General features: G+C 45.2%; 1 protein-coding gene and 1 long non-coding RNA gene across 2 annotated transcripts in view; one reads left to right on the forward strand and one right to left on the reverse strand.

The window, feature by feature from the left end:
• Positions 1 to 3,991: 3,991 nt before the first annotated feature.
• LOC114100686 (uncharacterized) lies at positions 3,992 to 8,378 on the reverse strand. Its single transcript, XR_003584123.3, has 3 exons — positions 8,257 to 8,378; positions 4,991 to 5,929; positions 3,992 to 4,438 (listed from the first exon to the last, which is right to left on the reverse strand). It is a non-coding gene; the product is annotated as an uncharacterized lncRNA (long non-coding RNA).
• The window catches only part of Fli1 (Fli-1 proto-oncogene, ETS transcription factor), a 119,908-nt gene continuing 107,205 nt past the window's right edge, over positions 6,101 to 18,803 (forward strand). Inside the window, exon 1 of the mRNA XM_027945466.2 lies at positions 6,101 to 6,625. Within this exon, the coding sequence (XP_027801267.1) occupies positions 6,608 to 6,625 (18 nt within the window). The 5' untranslated portion in view covers positions 6,101 to 6,607. The remainder of the gene's footprint in view (positions 6,626 to 18,803) is intronic.

Genomic DNA, 18,803 nt, shown 5'->3' on the forward strand with positions numbered 1-18,803 from the left:
GACTCTTAAGGTCTTGTCCAGGGGGCGCCAATTATGTGTCGACCCTCCTTAGATCTCTCTACAGGGAAACAGGTCAGGTAGAAATAAGCGAACATCTTTGCGCTCCCCACCTGAGATCTGAAGGAGTCCACGGAAAGCCGGATCCTGGAGGCTTGGCCGGGAAAGAATGTTTAATAAACGATGAGAGAGAGAGAGAGAGAGAGAGAGAGAGAGAGAGAGAGAGAGAGAGAGAGAGAGAGAGAGAGAGAGATCCTTCCATCAATGATTAGCGAATGGAGGGGTGGACGAATGACTCCTAGTAGGTGCTTGAGCACAATCTTCAGATTGGACTAAAACACACAAAGTTCACTGTCTTAGGTTTTCCTAAGAGGTTCAGGACGCTGCAGACCACTCCCAACTAGAACACAGCCCGAGGAGCTTTAGCTTCAAGCTCTTCTCTAGGACTGTAAATGGCTCCTGGATATGGAGTTGCAACCTCCCTTCCACACACACCCAGGACCCAGAATCTTAGGGATGAGGAACACCAAAGGGGCAACCGGAAGTCGAGGAGCCAGACCCAGGCTAAGGGTCAAGGAGAAAGCAAACTGGTTCGGGAGAATTGAGCAGACCAGCCTTGGGGGGTGGGGGCCGGCAGTCTGGGAGCTGTGGGCCGCCAGAAGAGCAGCTCGCCGCAGGAGCTCCTTTCAAGAGGGAAAATGGATTTTTCAGCAGCCACAAAGTTTGTATTGTTGCACAAAGGGGTGCATTGATGACGCTGAAAGGTCTGCGTAGCTGGGACAATCTTGGGTCTGTTCCCTGGTTCCCTCCACCAACCATTTGCCAGAGGGGTACAAACAGACTCAGGCTGCCAAGCCCCTGCCATTCCCAGTCCAGCACCCGGCTCTGGGGTTGTTGACAAACACAGCAGGCCTAGGCTCCTGGGCCCCAGGAGTCCAGAGCCAAGCTGAGCCCTGAGGGTCAAGGGTGCCCATTCCACAGGGCAGCGATCTAGATGGTGACTCGAACCCCTCGGGGCCCACAGAGCACTCAAGAGTACATACAGGGGAAGAGCTTAAGACAGGTATAGAACTGGAAGGACCCAGGGAACATGAGAGAGAGGAACTGAAGACCTTGACTCAGCAGTGATACTATTGATCCCTATTTCTCAGATACCCTCATCCCTGCCAGGCCATATTCTAAATATTGTATTTGTACCAACTCACTTATAATGAGCCTAACAGTTGGTCTCCTATTTTGCAGATGAGAAGGTACTGAGAGGTTAATGTGACAGAGCTTGTAAGGGGCAAAACCATAGAGATAAATAAGGGTAAAGTTGTGCTGCCAAGCAAGTTCTAGGTAACTTATTTCATCTGTAGAGAAAGCCCTTCAAGATGGGTTCAATTACAAATCCCTTGTATAAATAAGGACACTGAGGCCCAGAGAATAAACATGTTCAAGGCCACAGAGCTGTTAAGTACTGAGGTAGAATTCAAATTCAGGTAGCCCGATCATCCAACCAGAAGGTTCTTTCATGGCACTCCTCTGTGTGACAGGAAGAGGGACCAGGATACTTAGTGGGATAACCCTGACCAGCACCTGCCACAGCGGCAGTAAGCAAAGCACTCCTTTCTTCAAGTCTGTGGGTCATATCTCTAAGAGCTCCTCTCTTGTCCCTTGCAGGACTGGCAGGGTCCTACCCTTTCCTTCTTTGCTCATCTCCTAGACTCCCTGCTCTCCCTCCTCCACCTATCAGCCTGCTGATTGGGCCAGAGTAGCATTTGGGGGAGATGCCCTCCTCTGCCCGCCCCCTAGTTGAAGGGGGGCTGTTAGCCCTCATAATTTCACAGCCCCAAGGCCAGCAGATCCGAAGCTGCATTTCAAGGAAACTGGTCTTGGAATGAATAGTGTTTGGGACGACTAACTGAGAGGAAGGGACTGATGGGGATTGGAGAGGCTGAACCACCTCCCCCCCACCCCAAAATACACACACCCGTGTCCGCATCGGGGCGTCACCACTGGGTGAGGGTCCTGACACCTGGCTGGTCTCCACCTCTTGTCAGCCTGCGCTTTCTGGTCAATCTCGGACTCCCCTGAGGTTTCTTCGTCGACGCCGCGTGGTCTGGGGGCCCAGCCCCGGAGCGTCTGGGGTCCGGGGCGCAGAGACCCTCCCTCCCCCTCCTGGGCCTGCCCACCCCGGGCCCTTCAGCCGCTGCGGCCTCCCACGTAGCATTTTGAACCCGCTCGGCTCTAAGGCAAGAACGAGCGTGGGGAGCAGGCAGGGCGAGCAGAGGCTTTAAATCTTCCTTCAATCTGCGAGTAGATGAAGTCTGAGAAACAAATTCAAAGCAGGCGCGCCTGCAGAGCCTTCCTGCAGAAATATTCCCCGGCATTCAAGCGCATCCAGGGGCGGCTCGAGCTGCCTTGTTTGGCTAAGGTCAGACGAGACTCGAGTTCTCCAATAAAAATAAATCTCAAATTAATTATGGCCTCGAGCGAGAGGCCAGACACTTGAAGCTGCAGTTGTGCAGTCTGGAGTTTTGGCGCTCGCCTGCCACCCCTCCCCCCCGCTCGCCAGCTTCTCCCTCCCTCCGCCTCCCGCTTTGCCAGCTTGGATACCCGCTGCGGCTGCTCCGGACCAGCCGGGTTGGGGAAGACAGAGGACGAAGAAGGAAGGATCCGCCCGAGACGCTCTGCCAGGCCTGGAATCTTTCGGCGTTTCAAGTGACTGAGCTGTCCCCGAGTCCGGAGGCACCCCAGGGACCAGCTATGGTTGTCACGTCCTCCCTCCCCCAACCCAGGCTGGAACCTAAGGAGCCCGGGAAGCCTGCGTCTGGAAAGTCTTGACCCGGTCAAAAGGGCTGACATTGAGCGAGCCAAGACACGTTTCGCCCAGCCGTTCCCCTCCCGGGGGAAGCAGGACTTCCGCATCTTTGAAAATATTGTCAAGTGCGAATGGTGAGAGGCAAGTGGTCTCACCGACGTTTCAATGAAAATGATCCAAATCCAACTATTTCCTAAATATTTGCCTACATATGCACCCTTTCTATAGTCCTTAGAAAGATGTGGTGGGCTTTTTTTTTTTGGGGGGGGGGTCCTCCGGTTGGTAGCTTAAAAAAAAAAAAATGCTTGGCCTGGCTTCTTTGGCTGTGGGCTTTCCCTGACTTGAAAGGCAGGAATGGGTTGGTGGAATGGGCACTGATGGTACCCATACCAGATCCTGGTCACCAGCCCTGCCCAGTCTGGGAAAGAGTGAGGCCAAATAGTCCCTGGTGAGCCAGGAAAGAGGGTGTGCACAAGTGTGTGGGCACTAGGCTTGTAGACAGGGGAGAGAGGGAGGAGGAGAATGACAGGGAGAGGTTAGAGGATGAGGAAAGAGAAGGGGAGGGAGAGGCCAGAGTAGCAGAAAGCCCCACCCCACCCCCAACACACAAGATAGTTTTCATTTGTAGCCTCACCGCAGGCTCTCTATCAATTTGTTTCAATGCAAACATTCAAAATATGCTCTTTGGCTGCTCGTGAAAACAATGTGAGCTGCCAGGATCAAACCATCTTTCCAGATGTCTGGTGGTAACCACATTAAACAGGGCAGACTTGTTTACTGTTGTGTTTGGTTAGGGCTTTCCCCCCTTCAGGATTTAAAAAAGAAGCAGCAGCATTGGAGTGGAGCATGGAGCCCAGACTTACATAAGTGGGGCAAACTTGTCCACCAGCACATCAACATAGGAGGGAAGGAATCTGATATTCCCTTAGAAATCTGCTCAGAATTGGCTGGGGTCTTCTTTCTCAGAAAAGACCGTGTGAATGGGCAGTAGCTCCTTATGCAGGGGCTAGTAAACAGCAAAAGGCAGCTGCACTGGTGCCAATTTGAGAATCACAAAGGGGCAATGATGCCTATGTCTATGCATAGGTTGATGCCTCTGCTAGGCTCCCTTTCCCTGACTTCCAAAATTGTGAAGTTGCTATAACTTTGGTTTTATAGGCAGAAGCAGAAAATGCTGTTGTGTTCCGAAGCTCAGACAGAAGGCCAATCTTCATTTTAATATACTTTCATATTGAACACTTCCAACAGGAAAGGCAACTGGTACTAAATGGGATTGTGGGGTGTACTGTTGAGGTGATAACTGATCACTATAGTGAAGAGGACTGTTAATTGCCAAACCAACCAAAGTTGGAAAGAAAAACCTAGTGATTGTGTTTGCCACAGAGTGCCTTTAGGAGGAGTGTGGGGGGGGGGGGCGTGGGGGGTTGCTGCTAGCCGCCACGTGTGGGGTGGCCATTGAGGGCCTCTGTGATTGCCCAGCATCAGGAAAGGGGCCTCTTGGTGGTGAAGTTGAAGTCCTTTCTAGCTAAAAGAGGAGCAATGTGGCTGGAGTGCGCGGGTTTCTGGTGAGGTCCCGGTGAGAAGCGGTCTCCCCGCACCCTCCTGAAAGCCCTGTTGTCGTTTGAAGGTCGGTGAAGTCTGGGCAGAAAAGGAAACAATTTGGGGTTTGAAAGGATGTAATTCATTCTTCCTTTCCCTTTAACCTCTTTCCTCTCTGGAAAGCATGTGGAAACGCTGAAGGGAAGAGCAAGAGGGCGGGCAGCCGGGCCGCGGGAAGGAAAGGGTTAAGCCTGATTTCTTTTAATTGAACTCCAGAACTGGTGGCCCCAGGCAAAGGGGGGGGGGGACTGACCCCGCTAGCGGTAACCAGATGTGGCGGTCCCAGGGGAGCCCCGGAGCAGACCCCTGGATTGAGAAGCAGACTGGTGGGGGGAGTCGGCCCGGCCCCCATCCCACCAACCACCCCACTCCACCCCCCCCCCCCCACGCACACGGAGTCTCAATTGCTGGCAGGCTGCACCCGCCACTCCAGGTCTGGTCACGTTCAGACCCGTGTCTGTATTCGAACCCAAAATTGGAGCTGAATTGATGAGACTAATTTCGAGAGGGGGAGGAAGGAGGGAGGGAGGGAGGCGGGCGAGCGAGCTCTCAGGCTCAATTGCTCCTGAAGAAATAAAGAATTAATGTCACCTTTTTCTCCGCTGTGGACACACTTTTGAATATTTTTCTTTCCGTTTCACTCGGATCTTCTCTGGATTTTTTTTTTTCCTCTTTCCCGGGGCGGACTCTTAAATAAAAGTGAGACAGTCACAAGCGTGGTCTGCAGAGCGTGGACAAGGTAACCTGTTTTGGAGATTGGGGAGAGGGAATCAGGCCGAGAACGCCCGGACCACTGAAGGCTGCCCTAACTAGAGAGCGCGGCGGCCCAGCAGGGGAACTGGGAGGTCTCTGGGTGAGCCTGGCCGGACAAGTGGGTCGAGGAGAGGCTGGTCTCCCGGCTGGATGGGGATGACAGCCTGGAGCGCTGGCCCCCTTGTCTCATTCCGGGAGAAGTCTGGGTCTATGTGGCGCTGTTGCGTGCTGCGCTCCGGGGACCTGCTGACCAGCGTGGAGGGAACATCCGCCGTAGTGTCAGTTTCTTGGGGGCCATGGTAGAATTGCAAGAAGGACTCTGGCTTGGTTGCCGAGGCTTGGGCCGTCGGGTCCCGTTAAACGCGAAGGGATTAACCCAAGAAGACGGGGTAGATTGACTTAGGGTGCCGCGGGTCCCAGTCCTTCGCGGACGCCGGGAGCCGAGAGTCGAGGCGCGCCGCCAGAAGGGTGCCCCTTTCCTAACAATGCACCCGGAATCGAGTTGCGCCCCTGACGGCTCAGGTCAGCCTGAAATCGCCCCGAATCCGCGTGGATAAGTGGGTGAGCTTCTGCGGGAGTCCGCCTCATGTCAGCATCAGAGGGCCCGAATGGGAAAATTCTCATTGGATGCACTTTCCAATGGTTGGTTTGCCTCGGTCTGCGTCCGAATCTTCTCAGGAGTAAGCGCCAGGTTCTGCCTGCTCTAGTAAACTCTCCCGCGGTCCTCCCATTCCCAAAAAGTTTGACTCCGGCTGGAAAAAGCATTAATGAACCTATCTGTGGGAAGAAACGGAAAGTGAATGAGTCAGGAGGGCCACCTTCGGCCAACGGCCCCAGGAAAAGGAAAGAAGCCAAAGGCGTATGGTTTTGGATTTGGGGGGAAGGTGATGGGGGCTGGTTGCAGACTGCGGGGAATCAGGGCGCGGACGCTGGGCGTGGACCCCGTCATTGTTCCCAGCTAGCTCTTATCTCCCAGGAGCAAGTATCCTGTGTGCGTAGTGCATGAATGTATCTGGGCATCTCCGCGTATATTTATATAGTGTGTGATGCGAAAAGCAGGACTAGGCGAGAGAGGAAGAGGGGGTGTGGGGGAGGGAAGACAAGGGAGAGCAGAGGGGAGAGAAGAGAGAGGAGAGCGCGAGGCGAGAGAGAGAGAGAGAGAGAGAGAGAGAGAGAGAGAGAGAGAGAGATAGGACTTCCTCCCCGTTCGCAAAGTGAAGTCACTTCCCAAAATTAGCTGAAAAAAAGTTTCATCCGGTTAACTGTCTCTTTTTCGCTCCGCTACAACAACAAACGTGCACAGGGGAGCGAGGGCAGGGCGCTCACAGGGGGCACTCAGGGAGGGCCCAGGGCGCCAGGGAGGCCGCGCCGGGCTAATCTGAAGGGGCTGCGAGGTCAGGCTGTAACCGGGTCAATGTGTGGAATATTGGGGGGCTCGGCTGCAGACTTGGCCAAATGGACGGGACTATTAAGGTAAGTGGCGGGGCAGTGGGTGCCGGGCGGCGGGGCCCAGCAGCGCGGTGGGGCGGCAGGCAGGCTGGGCGCAGGGCTCCGGGGTCCCGGAAGACGTGGCCTCTCTCCCTTCCTTCCGCGCCCCCGTTTCGCGCGGTCTCCTCCACTGCTCGGATTGTCAGTCCCACTTTCGGGGAGGCCGGCCAGGCTCCCCACGGAGGGCGATCTCCCCACATTCCCTCTGCTAAAGGGAGTCCGGCCCCCTCCTGCCACTCTGCCAGCGGGTCTGCAGGAGCGGGCGGCGGCTTAAAAGCTGGAGACCCCGGGCGCGGATCAGAGTCAGGGGCGGGAGACCTTCGGGTCTACCATTTCCACCCGGCAACTAGGGCGCCCTGGCTGCGGCGCAGGGCTCTGGCGGCCAGCTTCCTCTCGCCAGAGGCCGAAAGCGGCGGGGGCAGGGGCAGTGGCAACAGCCGTCTCACTCCGGTCCCTGCCTGATGGGCCCCGGAGCGACTAAGTGGATTAGTAGCAGGCGGATGTGGGTGCAAGGGAGTGTGTCCGAGGGTCTGCCTGAGCGGGCTCTTCCTGATGGAAACCCCTGTTTACATGTCAGCGGAGATTGGTTTCCTTTCCCTCTCGCTACTTGTTGCCCAGTTCTCAGCACTCGGCTAGCCGGCTCTCCGGGACTAACGGTCCGGCCTCGCCGCTTCTCGGGCAAGGAATCTCCATCTCCAACCTTGGTCCGCTCAGCTCCTCTGTACCCAGTGCCTTAATCCTTCGCGCCCCGGCATGCGTCAGCTTCAGGGGACGGGTTCCGGGAGCTGTCTTCTCAGCGAGAGTCCCTCGCCCTTCAGAGACATCCCCCGGCGGTGGTGGCGGGTTCAGAGCCCGCGGTCCTGGCGCCTGCCTTGTCAATCCCAACCTCATCAGCGCCGCCACGCCTGGGTCTAGGTTGCAAAGTGCAGCCTGAGAAACTAGTGAGGGTCTTAAGGAGAGTTCACTGCTTGCTCCCTCTGAAAGGGGGAAGTGGACCAGGAACGGAGAGGAGGGACACCCCCTAACGCGACTGGCCTTAGAAAACCTAGGGGAATGAATGGGACCAGAAGTTAGCTTCCAGGCTGCCATGTAATACCAAGCAGGCGTTTGTCTGGAAAAACTATTAGGCTGGTGAGGTGAGGAGTGGCAGAGCCCGCCATTCCCCAGGACCCAAAGGAAACAACTCTGCTCAGGGCTGAGTGAGAGGAGGCTAAGGTGTTGGACTTAGAGAATTCAAGAGATTTTTATCATCTGGGTGGGGTCGTCGCGGTTTAATTTTCTAGGTTTTTTTTTTTTTTTTTTTTTTCTGAAAGTTTGAAAATGCTGACTTAGGTGAAAGACACCAACCAACTGAAGGAACTTGAAAATCTGTAGATGAGAAAACTGATTGTAATGGGTTAAAGGGAGCCTTTAAGAGTCTCTGGGTTCCTCAAACTAAAAGTGAGTGGGTGAGAGAGGTTACAGTACAGACCTGGGAGTAGGGTCACTGGGTCAATTGTACACCTATTTCTCTGTTTCCTTTTGGTGCATGCATGCAAGTGTCCGAATCCCTGAATTCTGTAATGAGATGTTTCATTCTAGACAACCCCCCTAAATTGAAACACTTAACCACTTACCTCAGCGATGCCCCTCTGATAGAGAAGAGTGGTAAGATGGCTCCAGGGTCTTGATGTGGACACCCTAAGGAGAAGTGAAGAAATATCTTCACAGTGCTCAGAACTCTAAGCAAAGGCCCTGAGCAAGGGGAGGAAGCTGTGGTTTGTGTACCCAGGATGTGCTAACCTCTTTAGATACACACTTAGGGATTGGCATGGCAGTTAGTGAGAACAGCCCTAGACAAGGAACCTGGCATTTCATGCCAAAGATGAGAGGGAAGGTCTCTTTTAGGGTACATGGTGGGAGACCCTGAGCCACTCCAAACCCTTTCCATGACCAACCACCCTTATCTCTCAGCCAGGTTACCTGGCTACAGAGTAACCCATAGAGCAGTGGCTTGTCCAGCTGTCTTCAGTCCCCAAGGTTTGGAAGGATTGAGTCCTTAGTGAATAGTTTGATATTTTGGTTATGTGTAAGCCACAGGTTCCTGTTCACATGTGACATTTGAATCTTGGGGTTCCAAGGATCCCACTCCCATGATGGTTTAGTACTGAGCTTGGAGAAGAGTGAACTGGGAGAGAAGCCAACCAATTCTGCTCTTATGTGAGAATGCACAATCTGTTAAACCTCTTTGAGCTTCATAATCTTTGTAAAAACAAAACAGTGGGACTGCAGTACCTCTGCAATAGGATCTTTCCAAGTTTTTCTATGCCTAGAATATTTTGCTCATTTACTAATACTTATCTGTATGTTCACTAAGTCCTGTGCTAAACTAGCAGGTCTAAAGACACTACAGAGCAGATCTAATTTGTAGACACTAACCCAGCATGTGGGTTTGCAGTTTGAGTGGCTTGAAAAAATCAGCTTTGAGTGATTCTGGGATGTGACTTTATGCACCTGCATATTTCTTCCTCAAACATAAGGCATGTGTATATTTAAAAATGCCTGTGGGTCTCAGCACTCTGGAAGTATTTGATCTAGGATGCCAGGACAGTCTGGATTTCTTCACACACACACACACACACACAAAAAAAAAAAAAAAAAAAAAAAAACAACCCTTATTTTGTGCATAATTTGCACAACTCCATGGGATTATAAATTCCCAATCACACTGCACTTGTTGCAAATCCTTTTGTATTATGTTCACTTGTCTTTCAAGAATATCTCCTGGGAAGGCTTTGAGTATCATATTGGGAACACTAAATTTTGTTACTCTTCTTTTGCCACAGTCAAGGTAACCTGTCATACTAAACAACACCCTACCCCACCCCTGTTCCCCACAGTGATATGATCAGTGTTGAAAAGCACGTGGTACTGCTTGCTGCTTGAAGAAATGACCTGGTTTTTAAAACTGCCTCTTAGTTCTAGGCAGGCTTCAGTTGAATCCAATTAATTTCATCCATGGAAACTTAAATGCATATGGTATCATCAAAGATGTGGATATAATCAGAAAAGAGGTAGACATGATGAATGAAATTGTGAAGCAGGAAAGGAAGAGTAGACTTGGAGTTTAAAAACCTGAGTTCTTTCTCAGTTCTACTGCTTAGTTTCTAGGTGCCTTATAACAAGGAACTTAGCTCTTTGGGTCTCAGTTTTCTTATCTATAAAATGGGGCCAAAGTGCCTCCTCACACAAGTCACAGTAAGGATGAAATAAAATCTGCTACCTTAGCTGGATACACATTAGTTCAGCTTCTCCTTTGGATTATGGTTTGTGTGGATCTATTGGTCAGAATATTAGATCACAGATCTGGATTAACCAAAATAATGTTTCATTAATTCAATAGATACTTTTGATGTGACTCTTAGGTTCCAAGGCTCTGTTTTATGTATTGTGGATCAAAACTGTCTGGGAGTTTACACCTGAGTGGAGGTGATGGATACACACAGAAATAGATTTATGTCTGGACGTTATATATTTTCTGGAGAGCCATAAAAGCAGGTTAGGGGCATAGAAAACGATGGAATGGTACCAGCTAGGATGGTCAAAGAGATTGCCTCTAACAGTCCCAGCTGAGCAGAGGTATTATCTGTTCTCATCTTCTATCTCAGAAAGTCATAGCACCACACAATCAGTAAATGATGGGAAAGTAAACTGGGCCAGAAAGGCCGGGTCACCAATGGGCTGTGTGTACCAGAGAAGAGTCTGCCTCAGATATGCTTGGGAGGGAAATTTAAGGAGAAGTTCTGGGGAAGAAGCAGACAAGTGAAGAATACATAGGCACAGACTTGTTCCTGTCCTCAAGGAGGGGGTGCTGCCTTCCACCTCACCCCCACCTTTTAACCTTCATGTCATCTAGATTGGAGAGCACTCCAGGCAAGATTTGGCCAGTTTCTCTATTCCTATGACCCATCCCCCAAGATAATTACCAAATGGTGAATTCTGGTTTTTTTTTGTGTGTGTGTGTGAATAACTTCCACTAAAAAGTTTCCTTCTACTCTCATTACTATTCTAATTCAAGTTCACGGGCTTGCAACTTTAGAACTTTAGGGCATATTTAGCCAGACAGTCTCATTTTATGGGTGGGAAAGCTGAGGCCTGGAGTGTTAAATGAAATGTCCAGAATTAGAGAGTTAACCTATTACAGAGAAAGGGTGAGATTTCAGGCCTTCTGACCCATTGGGCAGTGTCCTTTCCACAATACCATGATGGTATCATTTGATTTTGTTATATTATTGTGAATTTTATAATTCTGGAGGCAGGATATGTGTGTGAGAGAGAGAGAGAAAGAGAAGACTTTAAAAGAGAAATCATGAAGAATCTGGCATTTGAACTAAAGATGCTTCTGTTAATGAAAAATGCATTAGTATAATCTCAAATTATCTCCATACTTCAAAAAAAATTCCAAAGTTTCAGATAAGATTTATAGAACTGTTTTCCAAAATAAATGCTTTTTTTAAATTATTATTTTGGGCAAAGCAAACAAAGTCTTCATTACCAGGGAACAACCCAAAATATAATATTTTATTTAAATAATCAATAGACCCCTTTACCCAACATGGACAGGTAGACTGAATCTTTTTTAAAAAAACTTTTAATAATTGAATATTTGAATTTTAAATAAAATATATTTAATTGTACTAGGATGTATCTTATGGATCCATTTTCAAGACTGTGTAGTAAAAATACCTTGGATAACAATCACATTAGATAAAATATAGGATTTCAATGTCTCCCTTTGTTTGGGATTAATAGTTTCTTATTATTTGTTTTAAAAATAGGCTAATTTAAACCATCTTTTAAAAAATTATGGTTTTAAAAGGTGACTGATTTAAGCCTTTTTTCTTTTTAGAAACAGAATAATCTAATGCCCTCCCCACAAGTTTGAAAAATATTAATATTATTGAGCTACCAGATGGGATTTCTAGTGGATGGGGTATATATTCTACCTCAAATTTCATAACATATCTCCAGATTAAAAACTCACTAAATCTGAAACTTGATGTGTAGGTTTTTAGATTAGAATGGAAAACGTACTATTTTCTTAGTTGAATAATACAGGTACAGAACAATGTTTGTTTTGGATAACGTGAATTGCCATAGGACAACATCTATTTGGAAAAGTAAATATTTACACAAATTTGATAATAATTATTATTCTTATTTTAATTCTTTTGGAAGATTGCACTTAAAACAATCTTTCTAAATCTCTTTTTTCTTATTGTTTTGTAACAAATTGAGTAGACTAAAGTACATTGGCCATTATGTGCGTACACACACACACACACACACACACCTCATAAAGCCTTGAACTAGCCCTAATCTCAAAGCTATGCAGGTGTCTCTTCCTCTGCAGAAGACTACATCCTGTTTCATTTTCTATTGTTTTAATGATTTCATATCTATAGTGTTTATCCCATTTATGTATTGATTCATCAAAAGGATGGATTACCAAGTGATATCACTCTTTTGCATATTATAATTCTGCTACTGATCTGATGAACTCACCAGTATCCTGTTGAGGTATTTTGCCAGAGGCATTCACTGATTCCCATACTGTCACCTATAGGGCCAATATCTGTGAAGTTTGGTGGAATGAGTCTATTTATGAAATAACCCTTTTCGGTGCAAAATGAGCTGGTCTTAGAGGTATCTGTAACCCCAGCTTCATGGGCAACATAAACTGACAAACCATATTAATGTAATTGCATGATTGTTATTCAGAAACTAAACTAGGTGACTACATTCTATGAGTGGAGGATACTAGCAGCCAACAGGCTGCTGCCTGGGAGACCTAGCCAGTGGGTAAACTGTGCATGTGTGCCCACAGGGTGCAGTGGTGCTATGATAGTCCTGAGGAAGAAAAAAGCAATTACAGCTGAAGAGACAGGGAAAGACCTAATGATAGCAGTTCTTCATGTAGTTTCTTACTGTGTGCAGAGCACTTTCATGGGCACTCATGCATCTCATCCCTGCAACAGCCCTGAGGGAGGTCATATAACCACATCTCCCTTTTATATGGAAGAAATGAAAGTTCAGAGAGTGTGAGGCAACTTGCCCAAGATTATTGCTAAGAGATGAAAGAGCTGGGTTTCAAGCCCCATGCTTCTGATTGCAGAACACCTGCTTTTTCTCCACACACCAGCCACACTCCTCTTGGCTTAGGTGGATCTGGACCTGGGGCTTTGAGGTATGCATACACAGAAAGATATGGTCAAGGGCTTTCTAAGAAGAGTGGAATATTTAGGGTGGGATTCAAGGAGAAAGTGAGATTGGAAAGACTAGATAAAACTAGATTATAGAGGACCTTAAAAACCATAACTAATGATTTGGGTCTTATAAAATATATAAAAAGAATGAATGAAAACATTTTGAATAGAGGCATAATCTACATAGCTGTAGATCCTTAGTACCTGAATCTTTCCTACTCTTGTCCTCCCCCTTAGGAAATAGAGATGGGGGTGGATCCATTACTTATGGAATCCATATGAGAAGTGACTAGCCATCAGGATTAGAAAACCAGTGATAGGTTCAGACAACCAGAAATGTCATCAGTGCTCTTTAGAGACACCTGTTTATTAAATATGACATGCAGGGAGGGAGGAGAAATCCTATTTCACTAGCTCTAATAAAACTGTGGTTACCATTTTTGCCCCTTCAAATGTGTCTTCTTTCCCAGGGATCTGGGGATCTTATTCAGCTGGGGTTTTGTTGTTGTTGTTTGTTGTTTTGGCTCTTAGGGATCTAACTCAGGGCTCACACAATCTAGGCAAGCATCCCACTGCTGAACTACACCTTCAGCCCTTGAGCTTTTTTCAATCAGGCACTTGGTCCTAGGTTACAACTTTAGATACTTTTGAGAATGAATCAGCAGATAGTAGAGATGAAAAGGAAGGTTGTTTCCCTGAAACTAAAATCAATATGGAAATTTAGACAGGTCTGACATTCTCTCATGGGTTGTTTGAGTCCATTGCCTCAGTTAGAAATACTGACTCTTTGCCCGGAGTGGTGGTGCATGTCTGTAATCCTGGTGATTTGGGAGGCAAGAGAATTGCAAGTTTGAGGCCAGCCTCTGCAACTTATTTCTAAAAAAATATTTTTTTGAAAAATACATAAGGAATAAAAAAGGAAATAAAAAAAGATGGACATTTCATCCAAGCAAAACTTAAGAGACTTATCACTATCATTCCAAACTGGTTCAGGATTGAGGGTGTAGATACATTTTCAGATAATTCAGGCCAACTTTATAGCAGTTTCAAAATTTCTCATACCTATAAAAATGAAACAAAACACTGAAATATTTAAGATAGTTCTCATCTCCTGGGAACAATGTATCTGCCATTAAGTATATGAACAAAATCCCAGGGTATGAAATTTTTCAAACCACCTCAAGGAGAATGCAGACTTGAATACTGAAATTCTTTCCCAAGAGCAGGCCCATTTACCCAACCAGTGCTATGTGTCCAAGGTAATGAAAGCCTTTATGTCATATCTCAGTGCACACTTGCAAGAGGCCAGAATTACAGTTGCCAGGGGAGCTTTAACCTTGAATTTCTAGACATGTGTGGGTTTCACATGTCTACTGAAATCTAACATTCCAGTAGCAGAGTCGTTGGTTCTGAATACGTGAGTGTTCATTGATTTTATGTGGGAAGGAGTCTGAAAGTGAATGATTTTTAAAAACTCATGTGGCAAAAATGTGAAAACAAACAGGTTAATATTGTAAAATTATTCAGCTTGTGAGTTGTCTTCAAGTTATAAGCTGTAATAATCTGTATAAAAGCACATATTTAGATTTAGTCTGCAAAGTCATTTTGTCTTTTGACATTTATCACTTTAATTTATAGTCATCCATTTATTCATGCATCAAAAAACTGAATCACACTGCCAAATGTAGTGTTAATTAAAATGTTTCCTGTATCCATGTACATTTTAATTAACACACAAGTGAGCAAGAACAAGGTGTCTCTTCTAGAAGGTAGAACTGCTTTTAAGCTCTGACTATTGGTGATTCCAAATGAAGCACTGCCAATTGGGGCAGTTTTATTTGTAGATTATAAGGACATTTAGACACATTTCCCCAAAAGTTGCAGCCACTTGACAGGTTGCTCCTTTGTCATTGATGCTATTGGTCCATTGTATGAACTTTTGTAGAAAGGTAGGACTTTCTGGCTTCTCCCATTCAGCTTAAGTTCCTCTATTTATATATTAACATGGAGAAAAATACCCAAAGTAAAATGGAAAGGTAGGGACTAGAGATGTAGCTCGGTGGTAGAGTACTTGCCTGGAGCCCTGTGTTTGATCCCTAGCACTGCAAAAACAAACAAAGAGAAAAGATAAATGAGAAACTGTGAAAGACTATTTCTCATACTTAATGTCTTAAACAAAGAAACTACTTACAAATCAGTAAGAGAAAGATCACTTGATAGAAAATAGGTTAAAATGCTTATAGCAATGCTAGAAAAAGAAATACAAATGAAAAGAATCTCAGGTCCATGCATAAAGATATTCAAATAATAAAATTCATACACTTGCGACCTAAGAGGAGAGCAGAGATTAAAACAACTAGATAGTGCCTCATGTCAGAAAGCATGAGAGAACATGTCACTGTCTTTCCCTCTTGGTAGGAATATAACTTGGTATAATCTTCCAGAGGGCAACATCTATTTGAGAAGGTAAATAATTATGCAAACTTGATAATAATGTCAATTCTAAAAATTTATTTTAAAGATATATTCATTCAGATACCAAAGATATATATACAAGATATTTATTATAGCATCATTTGTAATGGCAAAAATTAAAATAATTAAGCATCTATCATTGGGGGACTGGATAATGAATGAGGGAAAATTCATACAAGAAAATACCTTGCTAATATTAAACAGAATAAATCAATTGCCATATACACTGATTTATAAAGTTCTCCAAGTATATTATTATGTGGAAAAAAAAGGCAAATTCTAAAATATATGGTCCCACTTATGCAAAAAAAAAAATTTAAACACACATGTAAGATTATGTGCTGACAATTTTTAGAAGGATATATAAGAAACGATTAAAAGTAGTGAGTTACCTCTGGGCATGAAAAAGTAGAATTTGCACATTTTAAGTTTGTGGAGTATTTTATGTTCTTAATCATTGTCACATATTAGTTTCGTAATTAAAAATACAAAGATGTAAAAAATAAAGGGTGACTACTCGAAATAGACTGTAAAAAAAAGTCATTCTATCCCAAATGTGTTGATCATAGTGACTTTTGGATCCTATTGTATGATTAAAACAGGGAAAAATAGTCTAGCCAATTCATAGCCCCAGCTTTACCTAGGACTAGATATGGGGTCTTAGGCAAATCACTTTACTTTTTCACTACTCATGTAAATAATTCATTCTGTTAAACTTTTTCTTGTGTATAAAATGAAGGCATAATTTCAAAATTTCCTTTTGGCTCTCATGTCCATATGACTGAACATGCACACACATTTTCTTCTTGCATCTCATTTTGGGATATGGATGCGTGAACCTCTCAGATGTTCTATCTGGTCCTACATGACTCTTTTCCTTCAATCTCAGGGCTAAGTTTCACTTGGTGGAGTGACCTCCAAGACCAGTTGAAGGCTAGGGCTCTTAGGAGATGCTTTGTGAATTTCTGGGAGCTGGTTGTCTTCATTGCCAAGTGACACTGGAGCTGTGCCAATCCCTCCATGTTAATGCAAACTAAGAATAGGGCCAGAATCTGCTCTGGGGTCTTAGACATTTTTCCAAAATGGGTCTTATTTAAAACCTAAACACATTTGGCCCCAAGCGCCTTTCCCCTGGACTTTTAAAAAATCCTGTTTAATTGAAGGGAAATTGAATTTGTCTGGTTTTGATTCATTTACACTTAACTCTTAAAAAAAATATTTTGAGGACTTATTTGATGTCCAAGAAGAATGTTGAACCTCTTAATGAATTTTCTGGATGACTTTTTTTTTTCTTCTTAAAACAGGAAGTGGTACTGTGCTATGGGCAAACACAGTCAACCCCAAAAGGCATCAGTTCAGTTTGAAACTGTATCACCCATCATGTGCATTGGCCCCAGTGGCCCCAGCTAAGGCCTTTTTTTCCATAGTACTTCCCTTAGAACAAGAGACACACCTTTCATCTAACGGAGAATAAAAATGAGGGAAAGTAATCACAGTCATAAGAAGAAAAAGAGCAAGTTCTTTATCTGGCTTTAGTGCTAATATTCTAACCTCTAGGACATACCCACACTTAACCCTTGTAACAACCGTATGATGTACTTCATTTTGGAGACATTTAGTAACTTACTCAAGGATATACATAAGCAAAAAAGTGGGAAAGCAGTAATTTGGACTGAATTCTGTTTGCCTCCAAAGTCCATACAGCTTAGCCACTGTGCTACGTCACCAGATTGACACATATACCTCCATGTAGCTTAGATTCCAATCCTGCCCCATCTGTTGAGGAACACCTTAGTTTTGTTGTTTGGTTTGTCTTTTGGTCTAGTGACCCCCACCCACAGTCTGCACTGATCAGAGTCATTACATTTCTCAGTACTCCAGTATCTGTTACTCAAGAAGTCCAGGTAAGAGACCTTAACTGGCTTTGTTCATCTGGCAAGAGACTGTGACACTAACAGGTTTTGTTTTGCCATAATGAGCTAAAGATGTGATTAGAAATTAGTTTTGTAACTCAAAAGAGAATATCATAGTCTTTGACTTGACCCTACTCCCTCATTTACCTCCCTGCCTTTTCTTTCTTTTCTCTCTTCCATTAACTCTTGCTCTTTTTTTCATTCTCTTTTACTCATCTATTCATAAAAAGTACACAGGATTTTTAAAAAATAACAGATTTAGGAGGTTATAAGAAACACAAAGAAGGGAATGTTCTGCAAGGTTAAAAGGAAATCATCGAGCAAGGCTGACTTCGGGCTCCAGTTTCTCCTGAATAGCATATCTTGTTATTTCAAGGCTGATTGACTTATAACTGCATCCAAAGCCACCTCACATCAGTTCCTTTTATCAGCCCAAGTGAGACTTCCTGCGGACTGGCCCAGCTTCCTGATGTATTTCCTTTTTCCTTTGGCAGAACAAAGAAAACTATAGCTCCAAGGATCCTTGGGAGCAAACATAATTTAGCCCTAAAGAACCTATTATTTCAAATTTTTCATTCTCGATGTGTAGGCCGAATGCCTGCCTTGGCATTTTTCACAGCGACCTGTGCAGCATCGTAATGAAGCCCATGCACAATTATTAGAGGTCAATGAGCCACTTGAACTCATCCAAGTTGTAGTTTGATTCCATTCAAAGAGGGAAAATTAACCCATTCTCCTCATTAACCGTGAATGAGCTCCCCTACCCCCCCCCCCACACACACACCTTTAAGAGTTATTTGGAATAACTTTCTTTATGTGGCTTAATCTTTTATTATCCTAATTTAGCATGACAGATAATTTTAAAAGAAAACCCCCTCCCCCAAATTTTAAAAAACACACAGGCCTCTCTCATATAGAGATGTCAACTTATCTGTGGGTTTGGCATTGTAACTCTAGGAACACACAAGGAGGAAAAGAAGCTTCAATGTGTATCCAAAGGTGTCATCAAAGTCAGTAGAAGAAGAAATTCCAGAAATTGGGATAAGGTCATTGCTTTCCTCTTTTGCCTGGAGTGTCCCATATCATTCCATGACATTTGGCCTCACTATCTGCTCTACATATCCTTAGTGAGAGACCTCTGTGCGTGACCCAGGATAGCACATGAGCACTGTTAAGAGAGCTGCTTATACTTCCACCTTATCTTCCAAAGCAACTATGACATAGTGTACATTTATAGTATCCTTCCCCATACTCTTAGAAAGTAAGGACCATTGTACAGGAAAGGTAACTAAGGCTTTGATACAATGCACCCAAAGATGAGAACTGGGTAAGAGACAGTAGAAGAAGAAATCAAGGATTCATGCTCTTTATTAACATTCCACAATAAGAGCAAAGATACCAAGGCTCATTGGACCCACAAGGACTCAAGCTCTGTCCTGTTTCCTGACCATTGTCACAACACACGTAGGGAACTGAAGAGGACACTTTCCATAGGGACCACTTAAGCATCTAAGAAATCACGTAGCCATC

This window comes from Marmota flaviventris, chromosome 9 (assembly GCF_047511675.1).
Source record: "Marmota flaviventris isolate mMarFla1 chromosome 9, mMarFla1.hap1, whole genome shotgun sequence".
Classification (NCBI taxonomy): Eukaryota; Metazoa; Chordata; class Mammalia; order Rodentia; family Sciuridae; genus Marmota; species Marmota flaviventris.